Source organism: Phascolarctos cinereus, unplaced genomic scaffold, assembly GCF_003287225.1.
Source record: "Phascolarctos cinereus isolate Bilbo 61053 unplaced genomic scaffold, phaCin_HiC Scaffold_1;HRSCAF=81, whole genome shotgun sequence".
Taxonomy (NCBI): Eukaryota; Metazoa; Chordata; class Mammalia; order Diprotodontia; family Phascolarctidae; genus Phascolarctos; species Phascolarctos cinereus.
The window spans coordinates 124,339,864-124,355,041 of record NW_027555514.1 but is presented as its reverse complement, the minus strand read 5'-3'; the positions used below and the strand labels follow the sequence as shown (position 1 = coordinate 124,355,041).

The window sequence follows — 15,178 nt, the reverse complement described above, 5'->3', positions numbered from 1 at the left end:
TCTACTGGCCTAGGTAGTTTAGCACAGCCAAAGCTATCCTTGGCTTTGGAATAAGGAAAACACGGCTTCAAATCCTATTTCTGACAATTAACTAGGTAGTGCCTGGCACATAGTAGGTACTTAATAAATGTTTATTGAGGTGAATGTGACCATAGGCAAGCCACTTAACCTTAAAATGCTATGTAAATGCTAGCTATTACTATGGAGAAACATGAGGGGAGTTTGTTATCCCTCTACTTTCAAATCAGGATTACCTCAGCCCTCTGAAAGAAGTGAAAATCTATCCTTTGAAGAAAAGACTTCCTGAAAAGATAGTACCTCCCAGGCATCCTTCAGGCCTCCTCTTCCTCTCTTAATATCAGGAAATCTTCCTTGGTTTAAAACTACTTGTGGTCCGCCTGTTTGAGGAGAGAAGGAGAATGATTGGCCAGACTTTTTCCTATAATAATCTAAGTCTTTACATGGTTAATAAACTTCCCTTGAGAATATTTTAGAAGTTATTTTAAACTGTCACTATTTTAAGAAACAAATAAATTTCCTCCCTCAAATTAGCAACCTGGTCAAAGGTAGAAGCTTTTGGGGTTTGGAAACTAAGTTTTAAAATGTTATTCCTCAGGGTTGTCATATATTCAATTCAGCTGAAATCCACATAATCAGTGATCATTCCATATGATAACTAATAATAAAGGATATTTATTATAGCCCTTTTAAGATTTGTGAAGTGCTTTTCACATAATGTCTTATTTGATGCTTACCAAAAACCCTTTGAAGTACTATCCTTATCCCTGTTTTACAGAGAAAGAACCTGAAAGATGGTGAGTTGTGTAGGGTCAGACAAGCATAGGATTTGAATTCAGATCCTCCATACTCCAAGTCCAGTGCTCTTTGCACTGTGGCTTTTTAAAGTATTTGATGTTGAGGTTTTTTTTTTTTCTTGATGAGTTTTCTCACCAGCCAGCTTTCCCCAAGTTCTCAAATTTCAGCAAGCTATAATATAATGATTAAACTCTATTCCTAGGAGGGAGGTAATAGGAACCAGGACTCAATTCTTACTTCTTACCTATTCAATGACACTTTTAACTTCAAAGTGAGTATTAATTCTTTTTTATTCTTTTGTAGGAAACACAAGAATAGTTTGAGAGATTCACCTCTGAAACAAGCAAATCACAGGTAAGGATGTCTTTTATCAAACAATACATCTCACCCTTGGTCAAGTTGATACCCTGAAAGCATCATGGAGGGGTTCTTAGATAGCATTATTTTAACACTGACATTTATCAATACCCTCAACTCTGCAATTTTTATCACCTGGAATTCTGCCCCAGAAAAGGTAAAAAAAAATATACCCCCAGAGAAGTTGAACATTTTATGAGATTACACTACTTAGATTCCACTTTTTTTCTTCACTTTTCAGTGCTTGTATCAACATGATAGGAATAGAGAGGGGAAAATCTGATTTAACAAGAAACAGCTGCCAATTACGGGCTAAGCACAGAAGTTAAGAGCTTTAAATTAACAGAAGTTAGCATCTAAACAGACCAAATGCAAACCTTGAAACTGGTACTTTTGAGCTCTGTTATAAGAATGAAGAATGGTTGTTGTTAAGTCCTTTCAGTCATGCCCAACTCTTTGTGACCTCATTTGGGACTTTCTTGGCAAAGATACTGCAGTGGTTTGCCATTTCCTTCTCCAGCTCATTTTACAGATGAGGAAACTGAGGCAACAAGTTTAAATGACTTGCCTAGGGTCACACAGCAAGTAAGTGTCTGAGGCCAAATTTGAATTCAGGTCTTCCTGACTCCAGGCCCAGCATTCTATCTACTGTGCCACCTAGCTACCCTGTCACCACCTAGCTGCCCATAAAACACCCATAAAATGGGTAAGCCAGAGTAGCAGTATATATAGTGGCATAGGTACTGATTCTCATATCCAAGGACCTGTGTTCAACTCTAAGGTCTTTCTTATTATCTACATGGTCTTGGGCAATTCATTTACCCTCTCTAAGCCTCAGTTTCTCTACTTAACTGATCTCTGGAATCACCCTCCAACTCTCCTTCTCTGATCCAATATAAAATATAAATTTTAAATTAGAGATAATTATTTGCTTTACAAAGACTTGACTAACACCTTTAAAAAGAATCCTCGTCTCCCCTGCCCACATGGCATATTAAAATGTGATTTCACTGATAAAAATTCAGTTTACACTCAATTTTTCAGGAGCATATTTCCAATGAGGTACATTTGTAGTATTTTCTCGGTATAGATTTGGGTAAAATGTGATTTAGTTTTGACCTGGAAATAGGTAGCCATTTCTTGTTATAATTACCTCAGTATGCTAGATTGGACCTTTATAATAATCACAGGATTTACATATGGGTCATCATCAAGCTTTTTAGACTCAGTTGTACAGTCATCACTAGATAGTGAAATATCTCCATGCCAGGAATTCCATTGTAAGTGAATATAATTTCTCCTCAAATTATGCAGTTACTTTGCAGAATAAAACATTAAAACACAGTATAGTGGAAAGAGCAAAGACTTTAGTGTAAGAAGACCTGGATTTGAATTACGGCTCTACCTCTTACTATCTGTGTGACCTTATATGTGGGGTTAGACTCAGTCACCTCAAAGGTTCTTTCTAGCTTTAAGGCTATAATCTCCCAATCCAATAGTGCTTTTTCTCAGTGTGTGCTCTTGGGTCTGAAGAGAAGACCATCTTTCTTTTGCTTTCCTTCTAAACTCTCTGGTTAGCTAGATGCATGCTCTGGGGCCATTGAAAGAAAAGCTTCCTTCAACCACTTTAAGAATCATCTAGAAAAGCATGCTATTGAAAGTAGACTTGGTAGAATGATCGAATTTGGGACTGTGGCAGAAATTAGATATGGTTAATGTGTTTCTTTTTCTCTGTATCTCATTTCATTTTTAAAATGGTGTGGTCACCAAGACCGCCTGCTGTTAGCCTCTTGGATAGAGTGATTAAAAAGAATGACAAGAGCTTTTCTCAAAGAACCTGTACTGAACCTTTATACTTCCTCTATAAGATGGATGGAATGAACTTTCTTTTACTAATTGTAGTAATTTTGGGCAGATCTTTCATGGGATTAGGCTGTTAAAGTCAACAGACTCAGGTTAGTTCTATTATTACTTCCTCAGTGACCCAATGAAAATTAGAATCAAGAACAACTTGCAGCCCAAGGACATTGCAGAATATTTAAATGATGCTGTGCAAAGGGAGTTTAGAAATTAGCCTACAATTTTATCCAATATCTGTATACATCTTCCCATAGCTACATGCCTGTGGGATATTAAAACTAAGATTGCCTGGAGGACAACCAATGGATTTTAACCCTATGACTCAATGACTGCTAATTGGCTTCATCACCTCTATGGCTTCAACCACAAACATTTTAATGAGTACTTGTCCATCAGTGGATGTTTCTTGGATAGACAGTATAAGAGGACAACAAATTGGGAGAGAACTAGACATGAGGATGAGAGAGAATTGTATTCCTTTTGTAAATTATAGTGTTCTTTAATGATGTCAAAAGTCTCCCCAAAACAAAGATCTATCTTTTTAATGACAATATCTTAGTCGTTTTGGATAGCTACTAGCTACAAGTCACAGAACACAATGGTCTCCAAAGAATTAAAAGTGAGTATCACAGAGGGCAAGGTAGAGACACATATTTTGCATATGCAGACTTAATCATGTAACAAATAAAGAATCTTGAGGAAGGACTGGTGCAAAGAATTAATCAAAGAAATATATGTGGGAAGAACATGGACTAGTTAAATGGTAAGAGTGAGATACAATGGATGGACAGCCCTAACGTTCCATGGCATGTTTACAATGTCAGGAGAAAGCCTCCAGCATGTTGAGTGAGTGCCTTGTGGACTTAGGAAAGAGTGTGGAAAACAGTTGCGTAGGATAAGCAGGCCTGGATGGGTTATGATCAAATCATATGATAGAGGCAATATGGATGTGATCTATATGGCTGCGATCACAGACCCATTTGAGTAGTTAAGTAAATAACTTTGTAAATTTTGTTAGAGGGGAAGTTTTTAGGATGTTCTTTGAAATTTGAATAGGAACCATGATTTTAAGATAGAAGAGCAAGTTAATGAGCTCTCATGATCAACATGGACTCAGTTTGATATTAATAGGAAAACATTCCTTTCTCATAAAAGAATGAACAATATTTATATCTTTGCTATATATTTTGTCAAGATCCAAGGTTTTAGGAGCAATCTGATTCTGTATTTAGGAATTCAACAGAAAAAGAAGCAAAAACACCACCCATCCTCCAGGATACTTAATCATTTCTCAAATAGGAGTCCTCAGTCATTAATTGACAACATGTTAGCTATTTATCCTTTCTAGCTACACTTTTGTTATTTTGATTATGTGTCTGTTCTTCTCAAACTATGTTTCATAGCTTATTTCATCCAACTAGTAGCTTGTTATGTGAGGTTTTCTGCTTCCAAAGCTTGTAAATTTTCCTTAGTGCTTGAGTGAATGGATTCTTCTGGGCCCTTGTTATCAATGCTTGCTTAGTTTTGGACCTCACCTGAAAATGTTTGTGTGTTGTGTGTGTGTGTGTGTGTGTGTGTGTGTGTGTGTGTGTGTGTGTGTGTGTGTGTGTGTGTGTGTGTGTGTCCCAGTTTTCTACAAATCAGCTACTACTCAAGCCTGGTGAAATTTTTCCCCTTTTTATATGAGGCCACACTGTCAATACTGAGAAATGGAATCCAAGGAGCGTTTATTTTTATGTATATAATCATACACACACACAAAGAGATAGGGAATGTTAGATGTGTGGTTTTTTAAAATGATTTTGTTCATTTTGTTGATCAAGAATATATTTGGCATCTCATTCACAGGAGTCTGTTTCCAGATAACATTAAGCCAAGAGTTCCCTTGGATGCAGGTGAAAATATCATAGGTAAGTAGAGAATGGAACTATTTCATTATGAAAATAAGTACTGTTCCATGTGTAGGGCTGAAAGGAAACCAGGATGAGAAATCAAGTTGACCCTTTGACACTGTGTCAATCATCATTTCCTCCCAAATGTGCATCCTATGTAGAGTTTTGTAATATTGCTGTCTCCTGGTTCTCTGCCTACCTAACTGTTCCTTCTCAGTCTCCTTCAATGGATCTTTATCCAAGTCATGTCCACTAACTCTGGGTCTATCCCAAAGTTCTATTCTGGGTGTTTTATTTTCTCTTTCACTTATTGATCTTATCAGTTCCCAGAGGTTCAATTATCATCTTTGTGCTGATGATTCCTAGATCTAGTTATCCAGCCTGAGCCCCAGTCCTCTCCCACCTTTTGGAAATCTCATATTGTATATCACAAAAGCATCTCAAATTCAACATGTCCAAAACAGAACTCAGTATCTTTTCCCCAAAACTCTCCCTTCTTCCCACCTGTCCTATTATTGTCAAGGACACCATTATTCTCCCTGATATCCAGGCTTTTCATCCAGGATGGTGTCATCCTCAGTTTCACTTGCATTCCCCCATCATATTCATTCTCTTGTTAAATAGAGTCACTTTTACCTTCACCTGAGCTCTGGGAATAATCTGGTTGGTTCTTCTGCCTCAAGTATCTCCCCTTTCTAATCTGTTCTCCATTTAGCTGACAAATTGCTTCTCTTAAGGTGTAGGTTTGACCTTATCATTATCCTAGAAGTGACTTCATTTGATCCTTATTACCTCTAGGATCAACGCTTCATAAGCTGCCCCCTTCCTAGCTTTCCAATCTTCTTACACTTTTTTCCCTCTACATACTCTATAATCCAGCTATACTGCCTTCCTGTTGTTCCTCCTATATGGTACTCTCTCTCTTGCCCACGTGACTGAAGAGCTCTTCCTCCTCCCCTCTACCTCCTAACTTTCCTGCCTTCTTTCAAGACTCACTTCAAATCCCACTGTCTACACCACCTTTCCTAGTCTCCTCCACTCCCAATGCCTTCCCTTTCTAATTAAATTCTGGTTACCCTCTATGTATCTTCCAAATATATAGTTTTTCGCACATTGTCCCTCTCATTAAAATGTGATATCTTTGCAGGCAGAAATCATATTTTTTGCCTTTTTTGTATTACAGCACTTAGCATGGCCTGGCACGGCACACAGTAGTAAGAACTTGATAAACACTTGTTGACTAATTAACTGACCCAGGAAAATGAGTGAGCAGCGCTAATTAGAAACTGTAGGGGCAGCTAGGTAGCACAGTGGATAGTGGATAGATCACCTGCCCTGGAGTCAAGAGGACCTGACTTCAAAATTGGCCTCAGACACATAACACTCACTAGCTGGGCAAGTCACTTAACCCCAACTGTCTCTCACACACAAAACAAAAAAGAAAACAGAAAAGAAAGAAATTGTAGATGTACTAATACTTTGCCCCTCCTTTATATGTTCTCTTTTTATAGTTTTCACAGAATCCTAGCATTGTAGTTTTAAAGCTATAAAGGATTTCAGAGTTCATCCTTTTCGTAAGTTAGCTATAAGTAGATTTTTGGTTGCATACAAGGACTAGAGATAATATTTGGCAAATGTCAGTGGAACCAGAACACACTTTGAAGGTTAATGGAATTTCTGTATTTCTGATGATTGTAGAAGCTGTAGATCAATGTTTTTTATTCTTTGCATGTATTATGGACTCCTTTAGCAGTCTGGTAAGCATATGAAGTTTCTCAAAATAATGTTTTCAGACAATTGAAGGAAATGTTAAATTTCAGTTAGAGACTAGTGAAAATAAAAATGTATTTTTTTCCAAGTTCAATCTATTAATGGATTCCCTTGTCCATCGATCCCAGATCAATAATAATGTTACCTAGCATTGATATAACACTTGAAAGTTTGCAAAGCACTTCATGTTATTTTATTTGATCCTTACAATAAACCTTGTAAGATAGGTGCTATTATTAATCCCCATTTTACAGATGAGGAAACTGAGACAAGTTAAGAGACTTGACCAGGATTACACAGCTAGAAAGTGTCTGAGACAGTACTTGAACTAAGGCCTTCCTGATTCAAAGTTCTATACTATCCACTGAACCACATAGCTACTCCTAAGTTAACATCCTTGCTGTAGTCATAGAATTACAGATTTAGAGTAATATGACAAGAAATTTCAGATAATTGAATATCTAAATTGGTCAAGTTATTTGATTTAGTCTTTTCCTTACTACTTTCCTATTTGAATAAAATAACATTTGGGGATTTGAATGAGATATACATTCATTCTTTTTGGACTTCTGATTTTCCTTATAAGGTCTTAGATAGTTAAACTAATTTTTTAAAAAAAGAATTGAATTTAAAAAAAATTTTAAATCTTCATATACTTGAGATTGTTTAATTTGTATTATTTTCCTCCTACCAAGTAATTTTAATGTAAGTTTATACTTTTTTTCCCCTTTAGTGCCACATTTAATGAATAAGACCAAAAGAGATACATTGCAGTAATGGTAAGTTGCCACTGATTATTTTCCCTTGACAGAATAATCAATTCAAGCCTGATATAGCTTTGAATAAATTTTGAGTCTATTCATTATTCTTTAGGGTATGGGGTCATTTTTAATTAATTTTAAATTTAATTAATTTTCAGCAAATTTCATACCGAGGTAGAGAGACAGCGTGGTGTCGGTGAGAGTCATCCTTAGAATCAGGAAGCTGTGAGTTCACAGACACATCCTGGCTGTCAGACTCTAGGCTTGTCATCACAACAACTTGAGCACCCTAGGCAACTCTCTAAGACTGAGTTGCAGAAGAGTTGCTTATCTGCAATGGTAGAGAGTGTTTCCTCACAGGGAATTTTCTATACTAATGAAATCATAGATCTGGTCCAAAACCAAGCGATAAAACAACCCAACCCATGTTATGCATGCAACACTGGGCTAGATTCTGAAGGAGATAGGATGTTTAGTTAGGACATAATCCCTGTACTCATGGAGCTTATGGTAGTAGGAAAATTTAACACATACATAAACGACTGTAGCCTGTGTCCTAGAACTGAGAGTCTGGATTTATCAAGACTGGGTTCAGTATTAGGAGTTTCTTACCAGTCATACATTTGGCAGATGCTCTCACTCAGGGTTGCCCCTAGAAACACAAATATTTGGCTCATATCTAGGTCTGCACAAAAAAAAAAAGGTGGTTCCCTTAGTTTCCATGCAAGCACTCAGGCTAAAATAACATTGTACATAGGGCAAATTTTATTTAACATGATCAAAGTGGAAGACTTGCATCTTGAACCTATTAATAGTCAACACCTGACCTTCCCTCTTTGGTGAGCTTCACCTTCCAAAGGACTCATACAGTACTCCAAACTTATTGTACTAGCATGGCATTGAACCTTGCATCCCCTTCAAGAGGAAAGTTCTCAAAATTTCCAAAGAATCATTGAAAGACCCTCTCTCCAGTGAGTACCACCTCAATAATGGGCCAGTACAGCCTTCTAGATTTATAGTACTATTATCTTCAAAGTTTCCCCACAATGGGAAAGTACACATAACTGATAGTACCAGTGAAGGTCAAGGTTCAAGTCTGCTTCTCCACACCATGAATCTGTTTTTGCTGTCACTTGGTTGACACACCTTAATCCAGGAACCCTTTGACACTCTAATGTGGTCTATATCTGTTCTCATGTCTGGGACCATGTGGTTGTTTGGAGGCATCGTTTCAGAAAACTAAGTGCAAGTCTCTGTTTATATAATGCTTCTCCTTTCTGGGTGTCTCTCAGCTCTTGTCCTTTCTATGTCTCTCTCACTTTTTTTTTGGTGAGGCGATTGGGGTTGAGTGATTTGCCCAGAGTCACACAGCTAGGGAGTGTTATGTGCCTGAGGCTGGATTTCAACTCAGGTCCTCCTGACTCCAGGGCCAGTGCTCTATTCACTGAGCCACCTAGCTATCTCATGTCTCTTACTTTTTAAAAGCCAAATGTAATCACTTAAAATCACTATCAGGGCTAGGGTATCATTTGCCATAAGGCAAATTAATATCCTGTGAAAATTAGAACCCTTATCTACTTTGACCTTGGTAATGATGAGTTCACCTTGGCAATGAGTTAATGTTTCCAGCAGAACCTTGTATTTTGTTAAGAAGATGCAAGAAGGATTCAGTAGGGCCTTACCAGACTTCTCCAGGATATATGCTCTGCATTACTGTAATACAAAACCTGAAATGTATGAGAAAAGTTCAAGCAAAGTGCTGGGGGATCTCTGAGAGGGAAGAAAGACATATCTTTTCCAACTAAGAGATTAAGGAAGACTATAAGCAGGAGATGATTCCTCCTGGTGATCAGTGCTTTTTCCATCCTCAAACTGTGTATGTGCGTATCTGTTTCTGTGATGTATTTCCTCAGTAAAATATAAGCTCCTTCAGGGCAGAGATTGTTTTTTCTCATTTGTATGTGTATATTCCAAGCTCCTTTTATAGTGTCTTGCACACACAATTTGGGCTGAATAAGAACTTGTTCATTAGGATTTGATCAATGCCATTTGAGCTTATTCTTGAGGCATTTATAGGGAGAGAGTATTCCAGGCACACCTAATGGCAAAGGCACACAGGCGGAAGAGCATACAGTATGCACAAAAAAACCCCAATTGCACCTCTAATTTGACCAGAGCTTAAAGTATATGGGAGAAAGTGTCAGATATGAGAGAAATCTGGAAAATTGGGTTGTGTCAAACCATGGAACATCTTGAAGACATTGAATGGTTTTAAATAGAGGAATGGCATGATCAGACCTGCGCACAAGGAAATTTATTCTGGCAGAAGTGTGAGGTATAGATTGAATGGAGAAGAAAGAGGAAGTGGGAAGATCTGTTTGGAAGAAATAGTCCAGGAAGGATGCAGTAATGACCTGTACTCTTTTGGCAATGGAAATAGAAAGGAAGGAACAGGTGTGAGAGATATCGTGGAAGTAGAGCCAGGAGGATTTGGCAACTGATTAGATGTGGGAGGTGAGGAAGAAGGAAGAGCCCAAGACAAGACAAAGCTTTCAACCATAGATGTTTGGTAGTGCAATTGACAGAAATAGGAAAATCAAAAAGAGAGAGAGGTTTTGAGTAAAAAAGAAGTTCACTCTTGGCCATATTAAATTTGAGGGGTTAGTTAAGCATACAGGCAGCTTTATCTAGTAAGCAGCTGGAGATAGGAGTCTTGAGCTCAGCAGAGTGATCTGAGAAACATACATTTCAGCATAAGGGTCTTCTGCATAGAGGTAGTAGTAGAAACTGTGGGAGTAGAAGAGATTGGCAAGGGAGAATTTAAACAGAGAAGATGAGATCAGGGATCGTAGAACCATGAATAACCTCTGTTAGTACAGTGACAAAGACAAAACAGGAATACTGTTGGGGTGGGAAAAGAGCACATGTTAACTTCTTGAACTGGAGGGTGCATTTAAATGGCAGAACAAAATCAAGGACAATAACATGTTGTTGAGTCGTGTCCAATTCTTCATAACCCCATGGACCATAGCACACCAATACTGACTGTGAGGTTTTCCTGGCAAAGATAATGGAATAGTTTGCCATTTCCTTCTCCAATGTATTAAGGCAAACAGAGGTTAAGTGACTTGCCCAGGGTCACACAGATAGTAAGTATCTGAGGCTGGATTTGAACTCAGGTCTTCCTGATTCCAGGCACAGTGCCCTATTCACTGAGCCATCTAGCTGCCTCCTAGTGAGATAATAGGTGCTTAATAAATGTTTGTTGACTTGAGAGACAGACAATGAGAGTGAAACAAACGGAGAGAGACAGAAACAGAGAAAGAACTCTTGGCACAATGAAGTCAACGTTGATGGGGAGGTAGCCAGGGCTTAACCTATAGACTTTTACTTCAAGGAATCTGGTAATGAAGAGAGAGAGGAAATTATTGCTTAAAAGGATAGAAGGATTTAGGGAAGCCTTTTCTATGGTTTAGGAGGCATGAACCCATTGTAGACAAAAGGGAGAATGCCAGCAGGGGAGATAGATAAAAAGAAATAAAGAAAGGAAGAAATGAATGAAAGGAGGAAGGAATGTAGGAATGAAGGAAGAGAAAGAAACAAAAAAAGAGAAAGAAACAAAGAGAGAGGGAAAGAGAAATATAGATGATATATAGACAATTAAGTATGTCATATTGCTAGGTAACATCCTAAGTGATGGATATACAAATACAAATAAGCTGTTCTAACTGAGGAAAACAACATGTAGAAGGGTACTGGAAAGTGGGAGAGGGAGAAGGAATTCTGTGATGGAGGCATGGTGAGGATATGGTAGGGGACTACAGTGGAGGCCTGGGTCCCAGCAAATTGATCAAAAGCTCACTTATCAGAGCTGAGAAACCCAGGGGTAAAATCTAAGGTTCAGGTTGGAACAGAATGATGATGATGGCTAGATGATGAAGGGATGACTCAGAAATGGCATAGACTAGCAGTAGTTGACAAGGTTCAAGCCTCTTGTTCTTCCCTGGCATATCTTTAATTTTTCAACTTCAGGGAGAATCTATAGTAAAGATCTTCTTCCTTCATAATGGAGTGGGATGTTGAGGAATTTTCTTGCTCTAGAAAGGAAAATTAATGTTATTATTGTTATTTTTGTGAGAAAAGCACTAGTCTGAACAATTGAATTCAGGAACTCTTGATCTCTTGGGAATGTTGAAACTCACATGGAAAATCCATTTTCAGGAACTATAATCTCTGTGAAGTGCTCAGAAAAGGAAATAGAAAAGTAGAGGATGGTAACCAGAAACTAGAGGTCTAGGAACTTCCCTTTCAGGCTTTCCATGTGGGTATCTTAAGGTTGCCATTACTGCTCCTGGGAGGTATGGGATAAGAAAAAAATCTTTCTTTACCCCTACTCAATCCCAGCTGTTCTCTGATCTAGAAGTCTAAGAGAAAGAAAGCAGGAAAAGAAGGGATTAAAAATGTGCTGAGTGTTAGGAGTGATTGGAGACCCAGCAGCTTAAGAAAAATATTAGAGGTTTGGAACATCCCAGGGGAATGAGCTGGAGAATCTATTATTGATGAAATGTTCATCAAGCAGCCATGAGGCTCCAGCTGAGGTTATAAATCATAAATTTATGGTAGATGAAATTAACATTCCTTTTTACAGTGCTGGTCAGCCGCATGGGAATAGAAGCAGAGAATTTTATAGCAGAGATTATCCAGATTTGAAGATTAGCTGTGTGGGAATGTCAGTAGGTCAAAGGACAAGGAATAGCTAGTGAATCATTGAAATGACAGTGACCAAGACAGAGAGGAAAAAACAGCCATAGTTGGAGGGAAAGACTGGGAAAATCAGGAGAGGTTGACTGACTGCAGCTGATGATGATTAAAAACAGTACATTTAGTCTGTGAACAAGTGCTAAAAGTGGAGGGATAAGAAGCTTTGTTCAGACAATGAAATTTCAAACAGCCTGATCTTAGAATCTAAAGTGTGTCCATGTTAGTGAGAGACTTAGATGTGAAGTTCAGAAGTTGTTGTTGAGATTAAGGGAACTGTGAGGACAGGTTGTTAGATCATCAATGTGATTACTCAAATCTACAAGGAGGAAGGAAGCTGGTGGAGTGGAGAAGACACACTTTTTCCCTTCTGTTATGTATCAACCACTAAGTCAACCTGTAGTAGCTTTTTATGGTCAAGTTCTTTTTTTGTTGTTTGCTCATTTTTCTAGCCTGTTTCTTGGCTTTGAACTTTATGTTAAAGTTTGGATCCACTCACCTGGAAGTGGAGTCACTGTGCCAAACTTCACAAGCTTTTTCATGCTGCTGTTTTCAGAGCTAATTCTGGGGGTCTGCAAGTTTTCAATGCTTCCATGGTGGTGTAATCCTGGGAGAGGTATGGTCACTGCTCTCCTTGTCTGCACTCTGGTCGTTACTCAGAAAGGGCCCCTGTTCTGCTGCCATTCCTCATCTCCCTGGAACTGCTATCAAGGTCCCTGCTTTCTTCTGACCAACTATAAGCAACTCTCTCCACACTGGAACTGTTATCCAGAACTGTGTATGGGTAACAGAAGTGCCAATCAGCACCAGCTGCATCCAGTGCCAGCAAAAGATCCCCTGTAATCTTTTTCTGAGCAGTTGTCTGACCCTCTTACCATCTCTGGCCTGAGAACTCCTGAAGGTGTGGCTGCTGCTGCTGCTGCTATTGCTGCCAACTATTGGGCCACCTTCCAAGGCCTGCCACTAGTATTGTTGCCATGCTCCTAGATGGTGCCCACCCCTATGTCACAGACCTCTCCTATGGACCTTCTAAGTTGTGTTATGGAAAAATGTCTCACCCTGATCCTTTGTTGGTTCTACTACTTCAAAATTTGATGTGAGGTGTTATTTTAAAGTTGTTTCTAGAGGAATGATGGGAGAGTTCAGCTGGCTGCTGCCTCTAATTTTCCATCTGGGCTCAACTCCCCTACCCCCTGGGAATTTATTCATAAAGTTGCAATAGAGGTGTTATTTGGAGGGTGAAATAATGAAAAAAGATTACTCTTGACTTAGATATATGAAACAAAATTTTCATAATAGATATGTAGCTGAGACAGTGTAAATAGAACTGGACAAGAAGTCAAGAAACATGAGTTCAAATCTTAACTCTTCCACTAATTAGTTTTGTGACCTTGGACAAATCACATAAGCTCTCTGGGCCTTAATTTCTTCATTTGTAAAAAGAAGAGGTTAGACTAGATTTGTGGTCAAATTGTATCAAATTAAAATAGAAACAATCCCTGATGCCTCATGTTGACTTAGAAAACCACAAATTAACATTGGTTATATTTTTATTTATTTTGTTAAACATTTCCCAATTCTATTTTAATCCGGTTCAGGCTTCACTCAGGAGTTTTGCTGGCCATTGGAGACAAGTTTGACTCTGCATTAGATGTTCTCTAAGCATGTATTATTTTAATTTGATATTAAATCTAATTGAACATCAATAAAACCCTTCTGATGCCCATTCATGGTGTTCTTATATGTCATGTCCTATCAAAGTGAAGAAGTTTTAAGTATGGATTCAATGTACTATATGCCTGTCTTCTAAGGATCAGTGTAGCAAAGACTCATAAGTGTGTTAGCCACACGGAGATGATTACTAGCCATTCTCAAAGCCCATTCCACTGAGTTATAGAAGAGTTGCTCATATTAGCAGTGGAATAGTACCAATACTCACATAAACATGAATTGTTGAAGTAGTGAAGAATTTAGTTTGTAGGACATCTGGTGTCTCCTACATTAAAGACAAATATTCTTGAGCCATTACAGAATTAGTGTTTTCTTGTAAAAATTAACCAGATTTATTCTACTCCTAAATGTAGCATTTTGAAATAGACTAATGTATATTTTAGATATTTTTCTGCCCTTATTTGCAGTCATTAGAAAACCATGCGAATGTTTTTTTAACGTACTTTATAGATTGTTAACAGTATCATCATTTTTAATACGATACCATGTGCTAGAGATACTGATTATCAAAATGGCCTGTTTGTGAATTTGAATATTTTGATAAATTAATACTAACTTATGGATTAGTTAAAATTAAACACTGTAATAATAAATATGTTGCCTATCTGACAGAATTGTTGTGAGAATATGCTATTATCAATCCGAGTTATTCTTTAAACCTTTACTGAAAGTGTCATCATTTAGTGTGCTGATATATGTTAGTACCAAAATAAAACATTGTGAACCTGAGAGACATTAGTCATTCTTTCAGCTCTTCAGCTTAAATGATTTCCAAATATGACTTGTTACCTTTGTTTTTACTAGAAATGAATAGGACAGCTGAATGAAATACTTTCACATTTTCTTATAAATGAAAACCTTTCCAAAGTCAGAATATCTAGTTCTCCCTGGGTCATAAGAATTAGTCTTTCTCTTTTGTATGTGTCAAATTATTAGATAAAAATATTTGGAGGTAATGTCACAGAATAGGTGGATTAGTTTTAATAGAGTAGTATATTCTGTTTCATGTGAGTCATAATCATTCCTCAAGAGGGAAATATAACTCCTGATTTAAAAGAAATCCATTACAAGCAGACAGAAACAGCCATTGCCTCCCACACAGTTTTTCCAGATAAGTTCTTCCCCAAAGTTCTTCAGTCTGTTCTCACCCTACTTCAGGCTGGTCCTCCACAGATTTCCTGTGATAATCAGGGCTGCTTCAAGTCAAGACTTGAATGGGAATGTGGCCAAAGA

The 15,178-nt window shown here is 37.9% G+C and overlaps 1 protein-coding gene across 1 annotated transcript in view; it reads left to right on the top strand.

Moving 5' to 3' along the window:
- Positions 1-15,178, top strand: part of CPED1 (cadherin like and PC-esterase domain containing 1) — a 421,919-nt gene that overhangs the window by 203,663 nt on the left and 203,078 nt on the right. Inside the window, 4 exon segments of the mRNA XM_020966339.2 lie at positions 1,120-1,170; positions 4,882-4,943; positions 7,429-7,451; positions 7,453-7,474. Of these exon segments, the coding sequence (XP_020821998.1) occupies positions 1,120-1,170; positions 4,882-4,943; positions 7,429-7,451; positions 7,453-7,474 (158 nt within the window).